The sequence below is a fragment of the Harpia harpyja genome, chromosome 2 (assembly GCF_026419915.1).
Source record: "Harpia harpyja isolate bHarHar1 chromosome 2, bHarHar1 primary haplotype, whole genome shotgun sequence".
Classification (NCBI taxonomy): domain Eukaryota; kingdom Metazoa; phylum Chordata; class Aves; order Accipitriformes; family Accipitridae; genus Harpia; species Harpia harpyja.
In genome coordinates, this window is record NC_068941.1 from 82,058,936 (window position 1) to 82,077,855 (window position 18,920).

General features: G+C 43.7%; 1 protein-coding gene across 3 annotated transcripts; it reads left to right on the plus strand.

The window, feature by feature from the left end:
• Nucleotides 1-970: 970 nt before the first annotated feature.
• TMEM129 (transmembrane protein 129, E3 ubiquitin ligase) lies at nucleotides 971-18,489 on the plus strand. Of its 3 annotated transcripts, XM_052780701.1 has the most exons (5): nucleotides 971-1,250; nucleotides 1,984-2,458; nucleotides 4,882-5,041; nucleotides 14,162-14,421; nucleotides 14,874-18,489. In XM_052780701.1, the coding sequence occupies exons 1-4, from the start codon at nucleotides 1,046-1,048 to the stop codon at nucleotides 14,408-14,410; spliced, it is 1,089 nt and encodes a 362-aa protein (XP_052636661.1). In that variant the 5' UTR covers nucleotides 971-1,045; the 3' UTR covers nucleotides 14,411-14,421; nucleotides 14,874-18,489. The 3 variants fall into 3 exon arrangements, with proteins under 3 accessions (XP_052636661.1, XP_052636660.1, XP_052636662.1); XM_052780700.1 differs by having other exon boundaries at nucleotides 14,162-18,489; XM_052780702.1 differs by having other exon boundaries at nucleotides 2,092-2,458; nucleotides 14,162-18,489.
• The last annotated feature ends 431 nt before the right edge of the window (nucleotides 18,490-18,920 follow it).

Here is an 18,920-nt window from a genome sequence, read left to right on the forward strand (position 1 = left end):
TTGCTAACAGTTGTGCCTTTTAGAATGAAACAAGATGCCCATAATCCAAGCATAATTTTACTGTTGCAACTGTCTTATTCAAGAGTCGCTAAACCACCATGAATTCCCGGTCTCCATCAACAACAGTAACACATCAGCCATCTGCCAGCGTAAGAGTTCACATTCCGGGGGCGGCATTTCCTATTGACTTAGTTCCCCATCAGTAGCAGCGTGTAACATGGCATGTTGCTTTCTCTGCTGTGCTTTTCCAATTATGCAATTTCCCCTTTCTGTGAAAGGGACAAATATGGCAATTTATGGTTATTACAGGGCACAAGCAGGGATTTTGTTGCATGCTAAGAGAAATGGCAACTCTTGCAGCTATTAATTATTATTTGTACTTTGGTAGTAACCAGAGACCCCAGTCAGGCCTTTCCCTTCACTGTGTTCGGGATCGTACGAAGGTATCTTCAATAAGGCCTTTTAAGGTCTTGCGCCCCTGCCTTGATGATTCTCTGAAGAAAACACTCTGTAAAATACACCAGGAAAAACAGAAGTTTTTGCAGACCCTCCAGTAAAACAGGCCATTTGCCTACTTCAGAAGGACGCTGCCCTCATCCACCAGAGCTCTTCTAAGTTTAGAACTGGCACTAGTTTCCTCTGCTAGGCCTGTGAAGCACCTCCTTAGAAGTTCGTACAGCGCGGGGCCGTGGGGAGGGTCGGCTACTGGGAGGTGGGAGTCCTGGCCGGCGCTGGGGAGACAGGGGGTGACCGGGAGGGTCGGCACCCAGCCGGTGTGGGGCCGTGGCCTCGGGGGACGGAGGAGCTCCTCGCCTGAGCCTGACAGCCCCGTGTGTCCCCCCCACGCCCCGCTTCCCGCCCTTCGGGGCCGCGGCCGGCTCCGCCCCAGCGGAACTGCCCCCCCCCCCCCGCCGCCGCCGCCGCCCCGGCAGCGTCCGGGCTCGGCGGCGGGAACTACCGCTCCCAGGGAGCCGCGGGGTGGCGGCAGCGGCGGCGGCTGGGGCCGGGCCGCGGCGGGAACGGGCCGTGCCCGGCGGGGCGCAGCATGGAGAGCCCGGCGGTGACCTTCACGCTGGCCTACCTGGTGTTCGCCGTCTGCTTCGTCTTCCCGCCCGACGAGGTGCGCTCGGCGGGGCTGACGGTGCAGAGCCTGCTGGCCGCCTGGCTGGGCAGCGAGGACGCGGCCTTCGTGCAGTACCACCTGCGGCGCAGCACCGGCACGCTGCTGGCGCACTCCCTCTTGCCCCTGGGTGAGCCCCGGCCGGCGGCGGGCGAGGGGGCCCGGGGCGGAGTTGGGGGGGGGGGTGCCCCCCACGGGCGAGACGCCGCGGCGTGGAGGGGGGAGAAAGGCAGAGCCGCTGCCCCGGGGTGAGCCTGCGCTCGGGAACGTGTTGTGGCCGGCGTGACCCCCGGCCGGGTGAGAGCAAGGGGGTTCCTCACCAGTGTCGGGTACAGGCGGGTGTGGGTCGCACTGTATGTCTTGGGAATACAGTATTTTAGTATCGCTCGAGCTTCTTCGCAGTGTACGCTCTAAGCTTTGTAACTAGTTGGCTGCATCGGAGTACGTGCAATTGCGAAGGAATAGCGTTTCATTTAACCGGCGAATTCAAACCAGCTTTCCCTTAGCCATATAATTCCGCTAAAACTGAGCGGTACTTTACAGGGAATTTTATTCAACCAGCAAATTCAAATCAGCTTCCTTTAGGTATATAATTCTGGTAAAAGTGGCATCTCACAGGTAGTTTTAGTTAACTGGCAAATTCAAATCGGCTTCATTTAGCTATGTAATTCTGGTAAAGATCAGTGACAGGTGAGAATTTATCTCAGATTGCTTAGGACAAGAGGCTTGAATTTGAGTTGTCATCCAGAAGTACCATCGCTCTCCTGGAGGTGAGCTCACTGGTTAGATAACTATATGATTCAGAGGTATGTGTTTATGCGTGTACTTAATTGCTTTCTGAAAGTAAGTCTTTTTCCTTGCAGGTTATTACCTTGGTATGTGCTTTGCTGCACCTGAAAAACATCTTTGTTTTTTCTACCTGGCTTCAAAAGGGTGGAAAACTTTCTTCTTCTTCGCTGTTCTCTTTCCAGCAGTCACCAGTGCCCTGGCATATTACTGGTCTCGGAAAGGTTGGAATAATCATCCGTTGGCCCGAACACTCGCTGTTCATGCTCTCCCGCAGTCGGGTTGGAGGGCAGTAGCTTCTTCCATCAATATGGAATTTAGGAGAATCGACAAATTTGCTACCGGGGCCCCAGGAGCGAGGGTGATTGTTACGGACACATGGGTGATTAAAGTGACCACCTACTGTTTACACGTTGCCCAGCAGCAGGACATTCATTTGACGGTCACGGACTCCAGACAGCATGAACTCACCCCAGACTCAAATATGCCTGTGCAGTTCCTCACCATCCGTGTTGCCAGTATTAATCCCTACGTGAAGGCATTTGATATCCGGTAAAACAACTACCCTGTTATGTTATATATATGCTGTTTGATGGTGCTAATGGAGTGCTTTTTTGGCAGATCTGAAGACTCCTTGGGTCTCATCCCTTCCTTTTTGCTCCCTGCCTGGTCTTCAGAGATGCTGTATGCGCAGTTCTGCCACGCAGCGCCGTGAAGAAAGGTTGTTTAGAAAGGCTCATACACCTATAGTATTGAATGCACAGTGGTTAAACACAGGGACTGCCCTGTTTGATCCATTCTTAGGAAGAGGATTGTGCTGGATGCAGAAAGAAGTAACTGGAAAAAGCTAGGTGGAAGATGGAGAACAGGAATGAAAGGGAGAATCTTTGGTCTTCCAGATTTTGGAGGAGGAGAAATAGTTATTTGTCTAAAACTGGCTGTTGTTCACCCGTGACTTTTTTTTTTCCCCTCCTGCTCAAGGCTCATAATTTTGTCACTGCTCAGAGGAGTTCTCGCTGATCTACTGCAAGCCAACTTCCCTTAAAGCAAGAAAGTAATTTTGGTCCATTTCTGATTTATGTGTTCTCGTAGCAGTAAATCATAGCAAATGTGCTGTGAACTGTTAGGGCTTGTTTTCCAAGGGCCCATGCTATTTTTTTCAGCAGTCACTCTGTGTAGCTAGGCAAAAGTACAAGTTCTACAGAAACCTGTAACGCTGAGTAGAAGGGTGCTAAAGTCTTTGTTGTCATTGTGTCGTTAAAAGGAGCACACAAAGCCACCTTAGCGCTCTTAAAATTATATATTTGAAAAGGCATTTGAGTGTCTGTTTGCTGTAAATTTGTATGTCAGCAGCATCTATTTACTAGGTAATTAAAAGTAGGCAGATCACCAGACTGGTTGGTGAGCAGAGGGGTCCTGGCAAGCATGAGGAAGGCATAGAGGTGATTGTGTTAGATACCCAGGTGAATAGAGCTCAGAACGAGAGGTTAGTTAAGGTAAGCGTGACAGTCCTAAGAAAAAAGGAGACTTTTATAGACCTGTGAGAGTGGTGACCAAATAAGTATTAAACAACTAACGATTTTCTTCTGTAAGTGCTTCAGTGCCAGACTGATAAAACTACATCCCTAGCTGAGAAAATCGTGGCTTCTTTGACAGTTCCTTTTAGGGAAAAAAATCCAAACCCCAAAACTTTATTTTGTGGCTAAACTAAACAGCACCGAGAACAGTATTTAAAAGTTCTTACAAGAAGATGTGTCAGAAATAGCAAATCTCTGCTAGAACACAGTCATACAGCATTTAAGAAAAGTGCCATAGGAAAAAAATCCCCTATTAAGGTTATTGGATTGTTGTACACATCCAGAATCAGAATTAGATACAGTGGGATGTTTCTGGAAGAAAAATGCTTTTGTGCAGGCAGGCCACATTTCTCTGTGTGTTCAGTGTGAATTTTTCCTCTGGGTAGAAAGGTCTCTGTTATTTGCACAGATAGCATCTGTTAACAAACAACGTTATCCTATAGTAGTTAAAACAATGGAGACCGCTGGGAGCTAAAGCTAAGCCAGCGTTGCATTGTACTGGGCTCCGGGAACTCAGCGAGTGGTAGGAAGAACGAGGAATTTCAGGGCGATGTTCCCAGGGCTTCTCCATGAAAGCTGTTTAATGAGTGGAAACATCGAGCCGGGGAGTTCTGAATCTACAGTTCAGAACTGTTACATTAAAAAGGGGTAACAACAGTAAGGTGTCACTACAGGATCTGCACAAGGTCTCATGTGCCTGCCACTTGAGGTCTCTGGGCCTCGCTTAGACTTACTTCAGCAGAAGCAACCTAGTGTGAAACGCGGCGTGTTACAGCCTTAAATCAAAGTGTAAGTCACATTCAGCAGCTGTTGGTAACCTTTGTGAAATTTCAGGTTTTTTCTAAAATTGTATCATAAAAACCACAGACACTGATACTGATTGACAGTCTTCTGATACTTAAATGTACTATATCACCTTGTGATATATGCCACATGATATAACTCTCAATTCCTGTCCTCAGGAGTTTATAAACTAGAATTTAGATATGGTCGAAGTAAATAGGCATTAAAAAGGTGGACAGAAATTGTGCAGGCAGTACTTTACAGTTAATGCATGATTTATGTACCTGTATTGCTTTTGTTCATGCTGATAACTTCAGAAGCCTTCCTTTATTTTTGTATGATGTTTTAGCTAACCTCTGGAATATGCTGTTGGCAATCTGACACAGATAGGAAGGACGACAGCATGTTCTGTTGTCTAAGTTGTGTCAAAACCAAAACCAACTAAACAGGAAAAGAAAACAAAATGCTTCACTGTGTATTTAATCTGACTAGTATGTGCCAACCTAAATGGCTTTTCTGTGGATTCACTTCTCCGATGTTAACCTCTGCAATGTACTGTCAAGGTATTTGAATGGATAATCATGGTAACATTTTGTTCCATCTTTTCTTCTTCAGGTTGAACTCCACAGAGTATGGAGAGCTCCGAGAAAAGCTCCGTGCTCCCATCAGCAATGCAGCTAATGTTGTAATCCATCAAAGCCTTAGTGATTTGTTTCTAGAAACCTTTACATCTCTGGTGGAAATTAACCAGACGTATCCTGTTCCAGGCACTCAGGTGAGACTGTCTATCCATGTGAGACTGTCTATCCATGTGAGACTGTAATAATTATACCTTTCAATATAGGTGAGCATGTGATTACTGCGTAATTGATAACTGCTTCCTTAGGGCTGTCGCAAGTGAATTATTAAGAGAAGTCATTGTTGTGGGGTTAACCGAAAGGTTTTATTAAACACTGATTAAAAGATAATTAAATGATAATTATTAAACAGTAATTAAACAGTAATCAAACGGTAATTAAATGGTTTGATTACTGCTGTCAAACACTCTACTACTTACTACACTTCTAATAATTAAGCTAGCTCGTATACAATATGCTTTAGATCTGATATAAAATGACACTTACCTCACTGTAGATAACAGATACCGGGTGTCAATTAAGAAACTTACTAGCTGGCAGCCCAAGTTGCCATCCAGGACTTAGCTTTTTTTGGTTTCAAGGTTTGCAGTTCCTCCTTAAGAGGTCTAAAAGGGTTATTCACAGGATATTTGGGGGCGGACGGTTGTTTGTTTTTTTCCGGATTCCCCGATACCCCTTGATCAGAATAAGTATAGTCCCCATCAGTTGGCCCTGTATGGCTACCTGAGTTATGCCTAGCAGTAAGGCTTTTGTCCATAGTTCATTACACCTTTTCTGGGGGTCCACTACCTCACCGGGGGGTTTATGAGGTCAGGGAAGGTGTTGGGGGTTCTGGGGCGTCTGTTTTACTTGCCAGATCTGTCTGCTGTTTGCTTCAGCTCGGGATTGCCCAGTTGGTGTTGGTTCATCCCACCCCATCTCTCAATGACTAACAATGCCATGCAACAGTTCTGCTATCTGTCGGGATGGATCGGAGGTGAAGTTCGCCATCCTGACCCTCCTGAGTGTTATGCTCTATGTTTTAGCTTATTTTGTCCCTCTTTGCAATGAGGTATGGTTTTAAGATAGTAGGGGCTCCCCTTATCAGTGGTTTCATAGCCTGAGGGTCTACAGGGTGTCATGACCAGGACGGGACAGACCAGGGAGTCGTGTTGAATTCAGAATTCCCTCGGGCTAAATTAAGGTGAAATGACACCAAACGATGAGTTAAGTATTTTATTCCTGGTAGAAGCAAACTGAACTTGGGAGGCATAACAGTAGGTGGTGAGGTTTCTCACAACAGGAGTTGATATGGAACTACCTCAGTGACCCGTGTAACCCATGGTAGCCATATACATCAATTCAGGGAAGAAGGAGATCCCTCCCATTGAGTCATGAGGTTCAGAGCAGACCCCCTTGCTTTCTAGACTCCTTCTCAGAGAAGAGCCTGGGGGTGGCTGGATCCACTCTTAGTCCCAGACTTGGTCAACGGTTTTACATCTTAAAGGGATGAGGTGTAGGGATTATGGAAAAGGAAAAAGAAAAAGAAAGAGAGAACAAGACAGAGAAAAAGGGAAAGAGAAAGATTTCACCAGTCCTGGGTCCAGTTCCAGTGGGCTTGCGCACGTGGGGCTTCAGTTCGTGCCCTTTATCATCCTTGCCCCTCCTTTGGGTGGGCACTCGAAGTCATTAGGCTAATTAGGTGTTACCTTTGGGAAATGGGTCGGTGGGCTTGGGGGTCATTTGGGGAGTAACTTGTTCCCTGCAGACGTGACCATTGTTTGATCTTTGGTCATACACGGTGAGCTGCTCCACTCAGCCCCACTCAGCGTATCAGAACAGCATATCAGAACAGGGAGCTGGGCACCCTCCCGGCATGTTGCTGATGTCTGTGCTGATGGGTGCTCAGCAGCTGCTTTTCACCTGTGGTTCCTTGCTGTGCAGGGTTCCTTGTAATGCAGAGTTTGTCTTTAAGCAGAATTTGCCCCACCACAATGTTTGAGACATTAACTCTTTCAGTCTCTCACACAGGGGCAGCAGTAGGGTAATTAACCATGTGCACCCCTGTCGTTCATAGCCTGAAGGGAGGCTGCTTTTGTAAGGGCAGTGGAAAGTTTACTTAATGATCCTATTGGTATAGCAGTGGGCTCCCCTCTATCCTGAAGGTCTGTGACCCAGCCCAATACGCCATTCATCACACACACTTTCTAATACTTCCCAATTAATCACCACCACCTTTCCTGTCTTTTGATATATACACACAGATTTCATTCCCTTAGTCTATGAGCCATCCCTCTAAAATGTCCGTTGAGTTCATTTAGTCCATGACTTTGGGCTCCATCTGTCATAACAGTACTTCAGGGCAAGAGAGAAGGTGTGTGGCGTTGGATTGTTGCATGCTGAAGCCAGTTCTGGTTCCATCACCACAGCGCTTGTCTGGTTCTGTCATTGCTGCACTTTGCCTGGTTTCATCAGAATTCATTCTTCATTAATCTGGGTAATTCTTACTGTAATACCGTTGATATGGCGTATAGCAACCATAGTAGTGATGACATACAGTACTATATAGCAATTAGCATCATACAATTCAAATCATTGGCTATTCTCACCCAAAATCAAATCACCTTGAGGTGCACATCAGACTTGCCCATCCTTCCGCATTACCCACCAAGTGCACCCAGGTCCTTGAGCAAAAGCAATCCCATGGATGGGTTTGCCTTTGCCTGAGGCAGGAATAACCCAGACTGTCTTCCCTAACATATTCTTCATGTGCACTGCAGGGGCTTTATCCCCTTCTACAGTACGTAAGTTTTGATTGGGCAGGGCCAGCTCAATTGGCAGATCCCCTAGTGTTGACTAACCAGGTGGCTTTTGCTAAATGTGTATCCTAATGGTTGAATGTCCCAGCACCCATTGCTCTCAGTATGGTCTTTAACAGTCCATTGTATTGTTCGACTTTCCCAGAGGCTGGTGCATGATGGGGGATGTAATATATCCACTCAGTGCCATGCTCTTTGGCCCAGGTGTCTATGAGGTTGTTTCGGAAGAGAGTCCCGTTGTCTGACTCGATTCTTTCTGGTGTGCCATGTTGCCATAAGACTTGCTTTTCAAGGCCCAGGATAGTGCTCCAGGGAGTGGCATGGGGCACGGGATATGTTTTCAGTGGTTGCTTCCACCATTGTAAGCACATGGCACTTGCCTTGGCAGGTTTGTGGGTGTGCAATATAGTCAATCTGCCAGGCCTCCCCATATTTATATTTCAGCCATCGTCCTCCATACCATGGGGGCTTTAACCGCTTGGCTTGCTTGATTGCAGCACATGTTTCAGATTCACGGATAACCTGTGCAATAGTGTCCATGGTCAAGTCCATCCCTTGATCATGAGCCCATCTGTATGTTGCATCTCTTTCTTGATGCCTTTGGTGTCATGGGCCCACCAAGCTATAAATAATTCACCCTTATGTAGCCAGTCCAGATTCACCTGAGCCACTTCAATCCTAGCAGCTTGATCCACCTGCCGGTTGTTTTGATGTTCTTCAGTGGCCCGACTCTTGGGTACATGAGCATCTACATGATGTACTTTTACAAGCGGGTTCTCTACCCTGGCAGCCATATCTTGCCAAAATGGGGCAAGCCCAGATGGGTTTGCCTCTGTGCTGCCAGTTGCTCTGTTTCCATTGCTGTAACCACCCCCACAGGGCATTTGCCACCATCCATGAGTCAGTACAGAGATAGAGCACTGGCCACTTTTATCAGTCAGCAATGTCTAAAGTTAGCTAGATGGCCTTCACTTCTGCAAATTGGCTCAATTCACCTTCTCCTTCAACAGTTTCTGCAACTTGTCATATAGGACTCCATACAGCAGCCTTCCACCTCCGATGCTTTCCTACAATACGACAGGACCCATCAGTGAACAGGGAATGTTGCTTCTCATTTTCTGGTAGTTTATTATACAGTGGGGCCTCTCCAGAACACATCACCTCCTCCTCTGGCGATATTCCGAAATCTTTGCCTTCTGGCCAGTCCATGATTACTTCCAAGATTCCTGGGTGACGGGGGTTTCCTATTCGAGCCCGCTGTGTGATCAGTGTGACCCACTTACTCCACGTAGCATCAGTTGCATGATGTATAGAGGGGACCCTCCCTTTGAACATCCAGCCCAGCACCAGCAGTTGGAGTGCCAGGAGGAGCTATGCTTCAGTCCCAACGACTTCTGAAGCAGCTCGAACCCCTTCATATGCTGCCAATATCTCTTTTTCAGTTGGAGTATAGTGGGCCTCGGATCCTCTGTATCCCTGACTCCAAAAACCTAGGGGTCAACCTTGAGTCTCCCCTGGTATTTTCTGCCAGAGGCTCCAGGTAGGGCCATTCTCCCCAGCTGTGGTGTAGAGCACATTTTTTACATCTTGTCCTGCCCAAGGGCTACTGCATGAACTGTCTCCCATTTAATTTGTTCAAAGGCTTGTCATTGCTCAGGGCCCCATTTGGAATCATTCTTCTTCTGGGTCACTTGATAGAGAGGGCTTACAATCAGACTGTAATTTGGAATATGCATTCTCCAGAAACCCACAACGCCTAAGAAAGCTAGTGTTAACTTTTTCCTAGTTGATGGAGACATAGCTGTTATTTTGTTATCACATCCATTGGGGTCTGATGACGTCCACCTTGCCATTTTATTCCTAAAAACTGGATCTCCTGTGCAGGTCCCTTGACATTACTTTGGTTTATGGCAAAACCAGCTTTCAGAAGGGTTTGGACTATTTTCTTCTCTTTTTTAAAAACCTCTTCTGGTGTGTTGCCCCATACAATGATGTCATCAATATATTGCAGGTGTTCCGGAGCTTCACCCTGTTCCAGTGCAGTCTGGATCAGTCCATGGCAAATGGTGAGGCTGTGTTTCCACCCCTGGGGCAGTCAATGCATGTGTACCGGACACCCCTCCAAGTGAAAGCAAACTGTGGCCGGCACTCTGCTGCGAAAGGGATTGGGAAAAACGCATTAGCGATATCAGTTGTGGCGTACCACTTGGCTGCCTTCGACTCCAGTTCATATTGAAGTTCTAGCATGTCTGGCATGGCAGTGCTCAGCAGCGGCGTGGCTTCATTCAGGCCATGATAGTCTACTGTTAGTCTCCACTCTCTATTAGACTTTCACACTGGCCATATGGGACTCTTAAAGGGTGAGCGAGTTTTGCTGATCACGCCTTGGCTCTCCAGTCGACAAATCAGTTTACAGATGGGAATCAGGGAGTCTCGGTTCGTGCGATATTGCTGCTGGTGCACCGTTGTGGTAGCAATTGGCACTTTTTCTTCAACCCTCACCAACCCCACAACAGAAGGGTCCTCCGAGAGACCGGGCAAGGTAGACAGCTGTTTAATTTCCTCTGTCCCCAAGGCAGCTATACCAAAAGCCCACCAGTATCCTCTCGGGCCCTTGAAATACCCGCTCCTGAGATAGTTTATGCCAAGAATGCATAGAGCCTCTGGGTTTGTCACAATCAGATGCTTTTGCCACTCATTCCCAGTTAGACTCATTTTGGCCTCCAATTCAGTTAGCTCTTGGGATCCCCCTGTCACACCAGAAATACAGATGGGTTCTGCCCCTTTATAGCTTGATGGCACTAGGGTACACTGCACCAGTGTCTACTAGAGCCTTACACTCCTGTGGGGAGTGCTAGGCCATCGAATGCACACAGTCCAATAAACCCAGTTGCCCCTTTTTCCACCTGGCTGGAGGCAGGGCCCCTCTGGTCCTTGTCATAGTATTCGTTACTCACTTCTTGTAAGTCAGAATGGTTTGGGTTGGAAGGGACCTTTAAAGGTCATCTAGTCCAACCCCCCTGCAAAATAGGAATAAGAAGTCCCTTTATTAAGGTCAGAAGTAAGATCAGCCCTTCTGCTCTGTCTGGGGAACTGCCCAGTGGAAACTGCAGCAGCAATTTTCCCAGAAGAATCCCCTTTTTGTGATGATATTTCCTTGCAAGTCATGTACCTGTGCCTCTGGGGTCGAGGCAGATTTTCCATCCCACTTCCTCATGTCCTCTCTGTGGTCACACAGTTAAAACCACAGGGTAGCCCATGGTGCGTCTCAGTCTCGCTCTCGCCAGGCTTTCACCCATATTTTTCTTGCAGATTGGCCAGCTAAGGGGGTCCAATGAAATGGTCCTTATGGTATTTCTCTGGTTGCCTCCTTGGGATCCAGCAAATACCTCAGTTTTAATATCAGGGGCTACCTTAAATTCTGATTTATCTAAGTCACTCTCTTCGCTAAGTTCTTGATAGAGGTCCTCCCAAATATCTCCATCCATCTTCCAGGGATATGATTAGTTTAGATTTTTACAGGATGTGGGGGTTTGGGGGCCCGAGTAATCATGAGTTCTACTTTATCCTCTACCTTCCTTAATTTTTCTTTTTCTTCCCTGTCGTTGTTTAACCCCAGCCGGCAACTAAGCACCACACAGCCACTCGCTCGCTTCCTCCCCACCCAGTGGGATGGGGGAGAGAATCAGAAGAAAAAAGGTAAAACTCATAGGTTGAGTTAAGAACAGTTTAATAGAACAGAAAGGAAGAAACTAGTAATGATAATAATAATAACAATAATAAAATGACAATAATAATAATAATAAAAGAATTGGAATATACAAAACAAGCGATGCACAATGCAATTGCTCACCACTCACCAACCAGTTAGTTCCCAAGCAGCGATCCCCTCCCAGGCCAACTCCCCCAGTTTATATACTGGGCACGATGTCACATGGTATGGAATACCCCTTTGGCCAGTTTGGGTCAGGTGCCCTGGCTGTGTCCCCTCCCAACTTCTTGTGCCCCTCCAGCCTTCTTGCTGACTGAGCATGAGAAGCTGAAAACTCGTTAACTTAGTATAAATACTACTTAGCAACAACTAAAACCAATGTGTTACGGACATTGTTATCATACTAAATCCAAAACATAACGCTATTCCAGCTACTAGGAAGAAAATTAACTCTATCCCATCCGAAAAAAGGACACTCCCCCAGTTGTTTCAGCAGTTGGTCTATTTGCAGAGATAACAGCATTTCTTGTCATTTTCTTTGTTCAACCCCATCTTGTAACATTTGCATTTCCCTTTCCTTGTATTCCTTATACTGACAAGCTGCTTCCAAACACTCCCAACATTTTGCATATTATTCCCTTTTCTCTACCGTCTTTCATTTTTCTCTCTTGTGAGGTTTAACTGTTCCGCTATCTTATTCCAATTATCCCAATTTTCACTGCCCAATCTTCTGAGAATTTCAGTGAATGGCTAACTCCGTGCCTCCATAAGTAGTCAGTGATTGAACCCACCATACTGCTGACTATGCCAATTTTTGTTGCAGGTGAATTTTTAAAAGAAGTTGTGGGGTTAACCAAAAGGTTTTATTAAACAATGATTAAATGATAATTAAATGATGATTAAATTATAAATATTAAATGGTAATTAAACAGTAATCAAACAGTAATTAAATTGCAATTAAATGGCAGTCAAACACTCTACTACTTACTACACTTCTAATAATTAAGCTAGCTTGTATACAATATGCTTTAGATCTGATATAAAATGACGCTTACCTCGCTGTAGATAACAGACCCAGGTAAGGGATCTCTTGACCTCAAGGAGTAACCTTGAGAGGCGTCCTACCCAAGGGGAGATCACCGCCGTGCAGCCCGCTGCTGTACAGGAGAGCTCAGTGGGCTCAGGGGGGCTGTGGACATTTATAGTGTAAAATGATTGACTCATAGTCAAACTCCCCTTTGGTGAGGGTGTGCAGCTGTAGCAGTTTTAGTTTCATGTAGTTCCAGCTCAGGCTGGCACCGTTAGGTCCTGATAAGACATGGCCTAGATTCCTTAACTTCCTGAGGAGATACAGCCTAGCACGGTTTCTGAAGGTCTGCACAGCAGGGCTGACTCCAGTCAGGCCTCCTTGTCGGTGATGCCTGAACCAAAGTGCTGTTCACTCAGTCAGGGTGGGTGCATCCGTCACAAGGGCTCCCCTTCTATTTCTGTAGACATGTAATAAATGTAGTTCTGGTTGCTGCTTCTGTTCCTTCTATAAGGGGATGAACTGCATTGTGAGCATTACATTTTTGAGACAGGAGAAACAGCATAGTGGAAGAAAGTCCCCTATTATAATTTCCATAAAAATTTTACTTGAAAACATTCGGAAATTATGAGGTTACATTTCCAGAAGGCTTATGAGGAGCTAGAAATCACAGCTGTTGTTACTGTTCTTTAGGCAGTTTGCTCCATTACAGCTTGCTTTTCTAGACAGCCAGGTTTTGCTGGATTTTCTGCTGAAATAAATTAATGATTCTAATTGGGGCTTTCTTTAATTGTAAATAACACCATAGAGTCCTACCTTCAGTAATATTTGTGAAGACCTGGTCATTATTATACTTGTGCATCAATCAGAAGTGTGACTAGAGCACTGTTCAATGTACCAGAGGTAACTAATGAAACTAGTTCTGGTGACCTTGCAGTGAGGCTGTGACAGATGTTCCAGCTCATGGAGTGAGGCTGTCCTTTGAACTTTGTCAAGCTCTTGGACAGCTTTGGCTGGAAGACACATGAGAAATTCTAATTATTGTTTATTAATTGTAAAACACTTCATAGCAAGATGATGTCCCTATATGCAACTGCAAGTTCACATGGCATAATTAACGGTGGGGAAATATCAATTATTCCAATATTATCCAAGAAAAATAAAGGAAATTTCTGGTCCTTCAAGATGAGTGCCTACTGTGTTCAGTAGAGCCCTGATTTCCTCTGTTATTTATGTCTCTTACTTACAAAGATGGAGATGGGAACAGCCATTTGCTCTAATAAGTGGTAAGAACTGTTAGCTTTGTTTATTTTTCTTACTTTATATCGGTATGTTTTTTCAAAAATAGTATGTCTGAACGATAAAGATGGCTGCTTGCTTACCTTGCTCTGGCTGCTGTGCCCTGGAGACAGGTGGAGCTTTTCAGAGAGAAAGAATGTTTATTTTCAGTCATATTTGTTTAATCAGTGTGGTGCAGCAGTTTGGGGGGTTTCTGTTTATAGTGATACTTTGTTCTCATTCTTTAGAGGGTGTTCTAATAAAACAGGGCTCTGGAGATTGAAACCATTTGGTATCTTCGGCTGGGGCAGTTCTGCCTTGAGGCTCTGCCCGACTCAGGTTCCTGCTATGCTTGTGCGCAGATAATTTTCTAAAAGCCTTTGAAGAGCAATAACAGAAGCCATTCTGTGCCATTCATAATTTTGACATTTTCCTCCTTTAGGAGCTGGAGCCATGCATAGGATGTATGCAGACTATCGCTAACATCAAGCTCATCAAGAACTGCCAGGAGCCAAACGAAGGGGAATGCCAGCAATGCTACTGTCGTCCCATGTGGTGCCTCACCTGCATGGGCAAATGGTTTGCCAGCCGACAAGATCAGCAGCACCCAGAGACCTGGCTGTCGAGCCAAGTGCCTTGTCCGACTTGCCGAGCCAAATTTTGCATTTTAGATGTTTGCATAATACGATGAATAATACTTGGGTATGTTTTAACTTTTTAAATTTGAATGTATTTCATAGTGGGTTTGGTTAAAAAGCCTCTTAGATTTGTTTCTGAGACTTCATGTTCTACAGGGGTGCAAATTCCAAAGCTTTCTTTTACAGTGTTGAAAACAGATGTAAATCTTTTCAGTTCCTCTCCACTTTTACCTGTATCTTTGTTTTTTATTCACCAGATGTCAGTACCTGGAATTTTTTTTTTTTTTTTAACCCATATTTTGCTTTCTTATGTCTTGGATGGAATAAGGGTATCCCTCTGTATTTGCAGTACTATTCTCTTTTCAAGTATTAACATAGGTTAAATTCTTTAAATTTTTAAATTTAACTTGGGTTTTGATTCTTTAGTAAAGGGCTGAGAAAATTACTTTGGTTAAACTTCATTGATACTTTTGTTCTTCCTTAATGCATTTGTAAAGTTCTTATTAATCTTTGCAGGTGTTCACCAAACAAGTATCCCAGATGCGTTCCTTCTGCTGGTCCCCTCCACTTATAAAGGGATCGGTTTCTGTAGGCTAAGGAATTTAATCCCTGAAGATGTACAACTCCCATAGGCACCTTTTATTCCATTTATCTGCCTCTAGCTTATTTTTTGATGGATGTATTTATTTCAAATAACAGAAGGATTCAGAAACATACCCCATTTACTTACACTGCTAATGCTATGCATCGTTAAATCTGTTGGTTTCCAGGAGCTACACTGCTTAGGGTTTCAATGCTCTTTAGGTGATGGACTTTTTTTTTATCCATTTGAAGGGAGTGCAGCAAACATCTGAACTGTCTAAATACTCTGAAAGAATGCACAGCTATTTTGAAGCCTGTAAGTTTTTTCTGAGGGGTAACCTTTGCCCTGAAAGAGATGCCAAGATCGCAGAAGGTTTAAGTTGCCGTGCTAGATGCCTAAAGAATGACCATCATTAACAAAAGTTTTTCAGGCTTGCAATTCAAAAACTGATCATAAGCAGTAGTCAGTTTTAATATTCATAGGGTACCGATGCACACTTCTTGATCTGATCTGCATTAGGATAATTTGTAAATTAAAATCAAAGCATTTTCCATACATTTAAGGAGCCCTACTCCTACACCTGAATGCAATGCTTAGTGTTCTAGCTGTCCATCACACCCTTCAATGAACAATTATTTGGCATACTGCTTGGTGGAAAGCTTCAAGCTGGTGGAGAATTGTGTGAGTTCTTACACTGACCTGTGCATTGCAGGGGCTGAGATGCAGGTATTCTCTTGCTTGGGTTGTCCATCTTAGAGGGGTAGTAATCTCAGGCAACCAGGTGGGTCAAATAGCGAAAGGAATATTTTAATGCTTTGGTCTAGGAGTTTGATCTTACCAGTAAATCACTAGCATAGATGGCATGCCAGTGATTACATGAAAACATCTTGATTACCATGACAGGTAACTGCTTTGAGCAGGAATAGGTGGCAGAATGTTAAAAACGGTACAAGTACTGTAAGCACAACCATGAAAGATTTCATTAGAGTCTCAGCCTAGCTTCGGTTGCATGGTGAATGCACTGAACTGCGCGTAGAGCCAGTCAGCCAGGAAATGGTTATGAATGTGGCTGCAAGCCATATTTTGGAGAGGGATAAGGAATTGAGAAGAGATTTGACAGCATCATTTGAGAACTAACATATATGTTATATTGTTGGTGGTGTTGGGGGTTTTTTGTTGTTTTTTTTTTAATAATATGCACTTATAAAAGTCCAAACTCTTTGGGTTTAAGGACACTAGTTGCTTGAGAATATCTCAGTTGTTACATATACAACATCTACTATGCAGTTATCTATACTACCTATTAATAAGGGTGATTTTTCTGTTTCTCGTTACCTTTTGCTTTGTACTGCATAGAGTGAAAATTTGACACAGAGACTGGTAGTATGGCTTTGTCTCTCTTTTCCAAAGAGATCTTAAGTGGCATGCCCCTCTTCATCTGCATAGGATTAAATTGAGTTCCTGAGTTTCAGACAGATTTGTTGACAAGTCTGAAAATTAATAAAAAATCAAGGAGCCGATCAGTGATTGAATTTTAAATATTTTCCAGTACTTCTGTTGGAAGTTTGAAATGGTCTCTGCAGGATTTTTTAACCTTTGGAAGATTCTTACAGGGTTGGGTGGTGTCATCTGACATGCACCTCCTCACAACACAGCAGCCTTTACAAATAAGCATTTTGTACCATTTAATTCTGGGAAGTTTACATAATGTGGCACAGATATAAGGGATGTGGTCCTTGAAATAGTTGCAGAAGAGAGGGTAGGATTTTGGAGTTGTGGTTTTGCCACTGACAGGCATTCAATTCCTACAGCTCTTTTCCTCTTTGGAATAAAAATATTTATTGTAAAGATGTGTGAAGTTAAAATCATAAAGGCCTCAAGAATCTTAGATACATGTAGTTGCAGATGGTTTTATAAAAGAAAAACAGGTCAGTTGCCAATAGTATCTCATGTAATAAGAGCTTTAGTCTCCTACTTGCTTGTGCAGTGGAGTTGTTCTTTACAGAAATCTACTTTGAATTGTTTGGAAGTTTTCGTTTTAGTGGAACTTTGCTTTTATTCATCTTACTTCTTTTGCCAATATAACAGGACGACAAAGTAACAGTCATAAATGTATAATACTCTTGCATCTTTTAATTGTAGTGCTCTATCCACAGAAGTGCCTCATAGAAAACTTAGTGAAAATTACCAAAATAAAATTATGATTTATGTTAGCAATAGTGCCTGGCTTAAATTCCTTAAAACAAGCATTTTTTTCCAAGTTTAAATTCTAAGAGTAATCTGGCATGCCTCCAAAGTTTTTAAGCTTCTTAAAGACTGTGTTAGACAACCAACTTGTTAAAAATCCGTATGACGTATTCTTCTTAGAGACAGTAGAAGGAGAAACCATGATGTCTCCCTGCACAGTCATGGGATATCTTATTTGTCTTGAATAAAGCACTGAACATGAAAATAATAGAGTACAAAAATAGGCATTTGTCTTTGTGATAGCTTCGGGTCATCAACCGAAGAACCACATGCACGTATAGGGCTGTTCTAGAGAAGATCTCTCTCTGCAGTAAAAAGAAATACATTGCCTCCCACCCAATCTTGATACGTTTCTTTAACATAAGAATAGGGTTTAGAATTGGTCTTTTTACAGCACTTTTCTAAGAAAAAAATGAACCAAGTAATATGATGGGCTAAAATACTTAAAGAATTTTCTTGAATTATTAGTGATTTAGTGTTGCTTTTTCAGCTGTGTGTATGCTTTTCCACATCACTGACTTGTGGGTGGGCAATGTTAGTAATCTGAAGTATGTTATATAAATGTAATGTCATTACAATAAGACAATCTATATGCGGGTGCACAGTGTCAGTATAAATACCCCATATGTGTGTATACATGTGTAGCCCCAATTTCCCGATGTGCTGCAGCTGAACAGGCGTTTCTGAAAACATGGGCTGCGGCTGTATTAATTACGTCCACAGTTGTGTTATTTCTGTAATTCCAGCATTCCAGAAAATACTGGCAAAATATGTTATCTGTTGATGTTTTAGGTTAACATAGTTTGCTAACCCAAAAAAGGCACTTTGTCCAAGCAGGATATATTTTGAATCCATGATATGAATGCAGTTGCTTACCATGAGGCGTGCCATAACTTGAAAACGAAATACCAGGTTATGATGTGATCTCTTCAGTATGAGTATTTTTGTTGTGTTGAAACTTGGTAGACTGCAGCTATGTACCATTCCAGTCAGGCTAAACCTCAGTAAGACATAACTGACTAAAGTTGTGGGTGCCATTTCTTAAGAAATGTTGACTTTGAGATATTTAAGGAGTTGAGATACAAATATTCAAGCTTTTACATGCATTACAAGACATTTTCTTCCAAAGATATACCACAGGATTTGTTATTTGTGGTGGTTTTTTTTTTTTTTACCTAGATAGTTTACCTATTTTAAAATGGACAATATTACTTGGATAGCCTTTAAGGAAAAGGCTTAATGAATACATGTAGTTAATCTTAGAACTCTCTGAAGAGCTGAATAAAAATACAATTGATTTTATGTAAGACTGTCCTGGTTTTCATTTTAAAGTTATGCTTACCAGCTAAAACTTTACATGGGTGGAAATCAGTCTGACTTACCTGTATACATCTTAGCTGAGAACATGTGAATACAAAGAGGGCTTAAATTCTCCTGAAGGTGCAACTGATAATTCATTCTTTGATGAATTTTCCTGCTATAACCTGAAGGCAGAGGGTTGCATAAATGAAAGAAGGTGTGTAAAATCTACGTATGTATCTCAGGAAAAAAAACCCCAATACTTTCCATAACTAGCGGGGGGGGGAAGGAGTGACACTGGATGTCATGAAATCAGCAGGGGTGGTGACTAGAAATTCATCTTTCCAGGGGAGCACTGGCATATAGCAATGATGTGTCCTGTATAAACCCATTTTTTTTATTGTGGCATTGCTTAGGTATGTTAACAAGCGCAG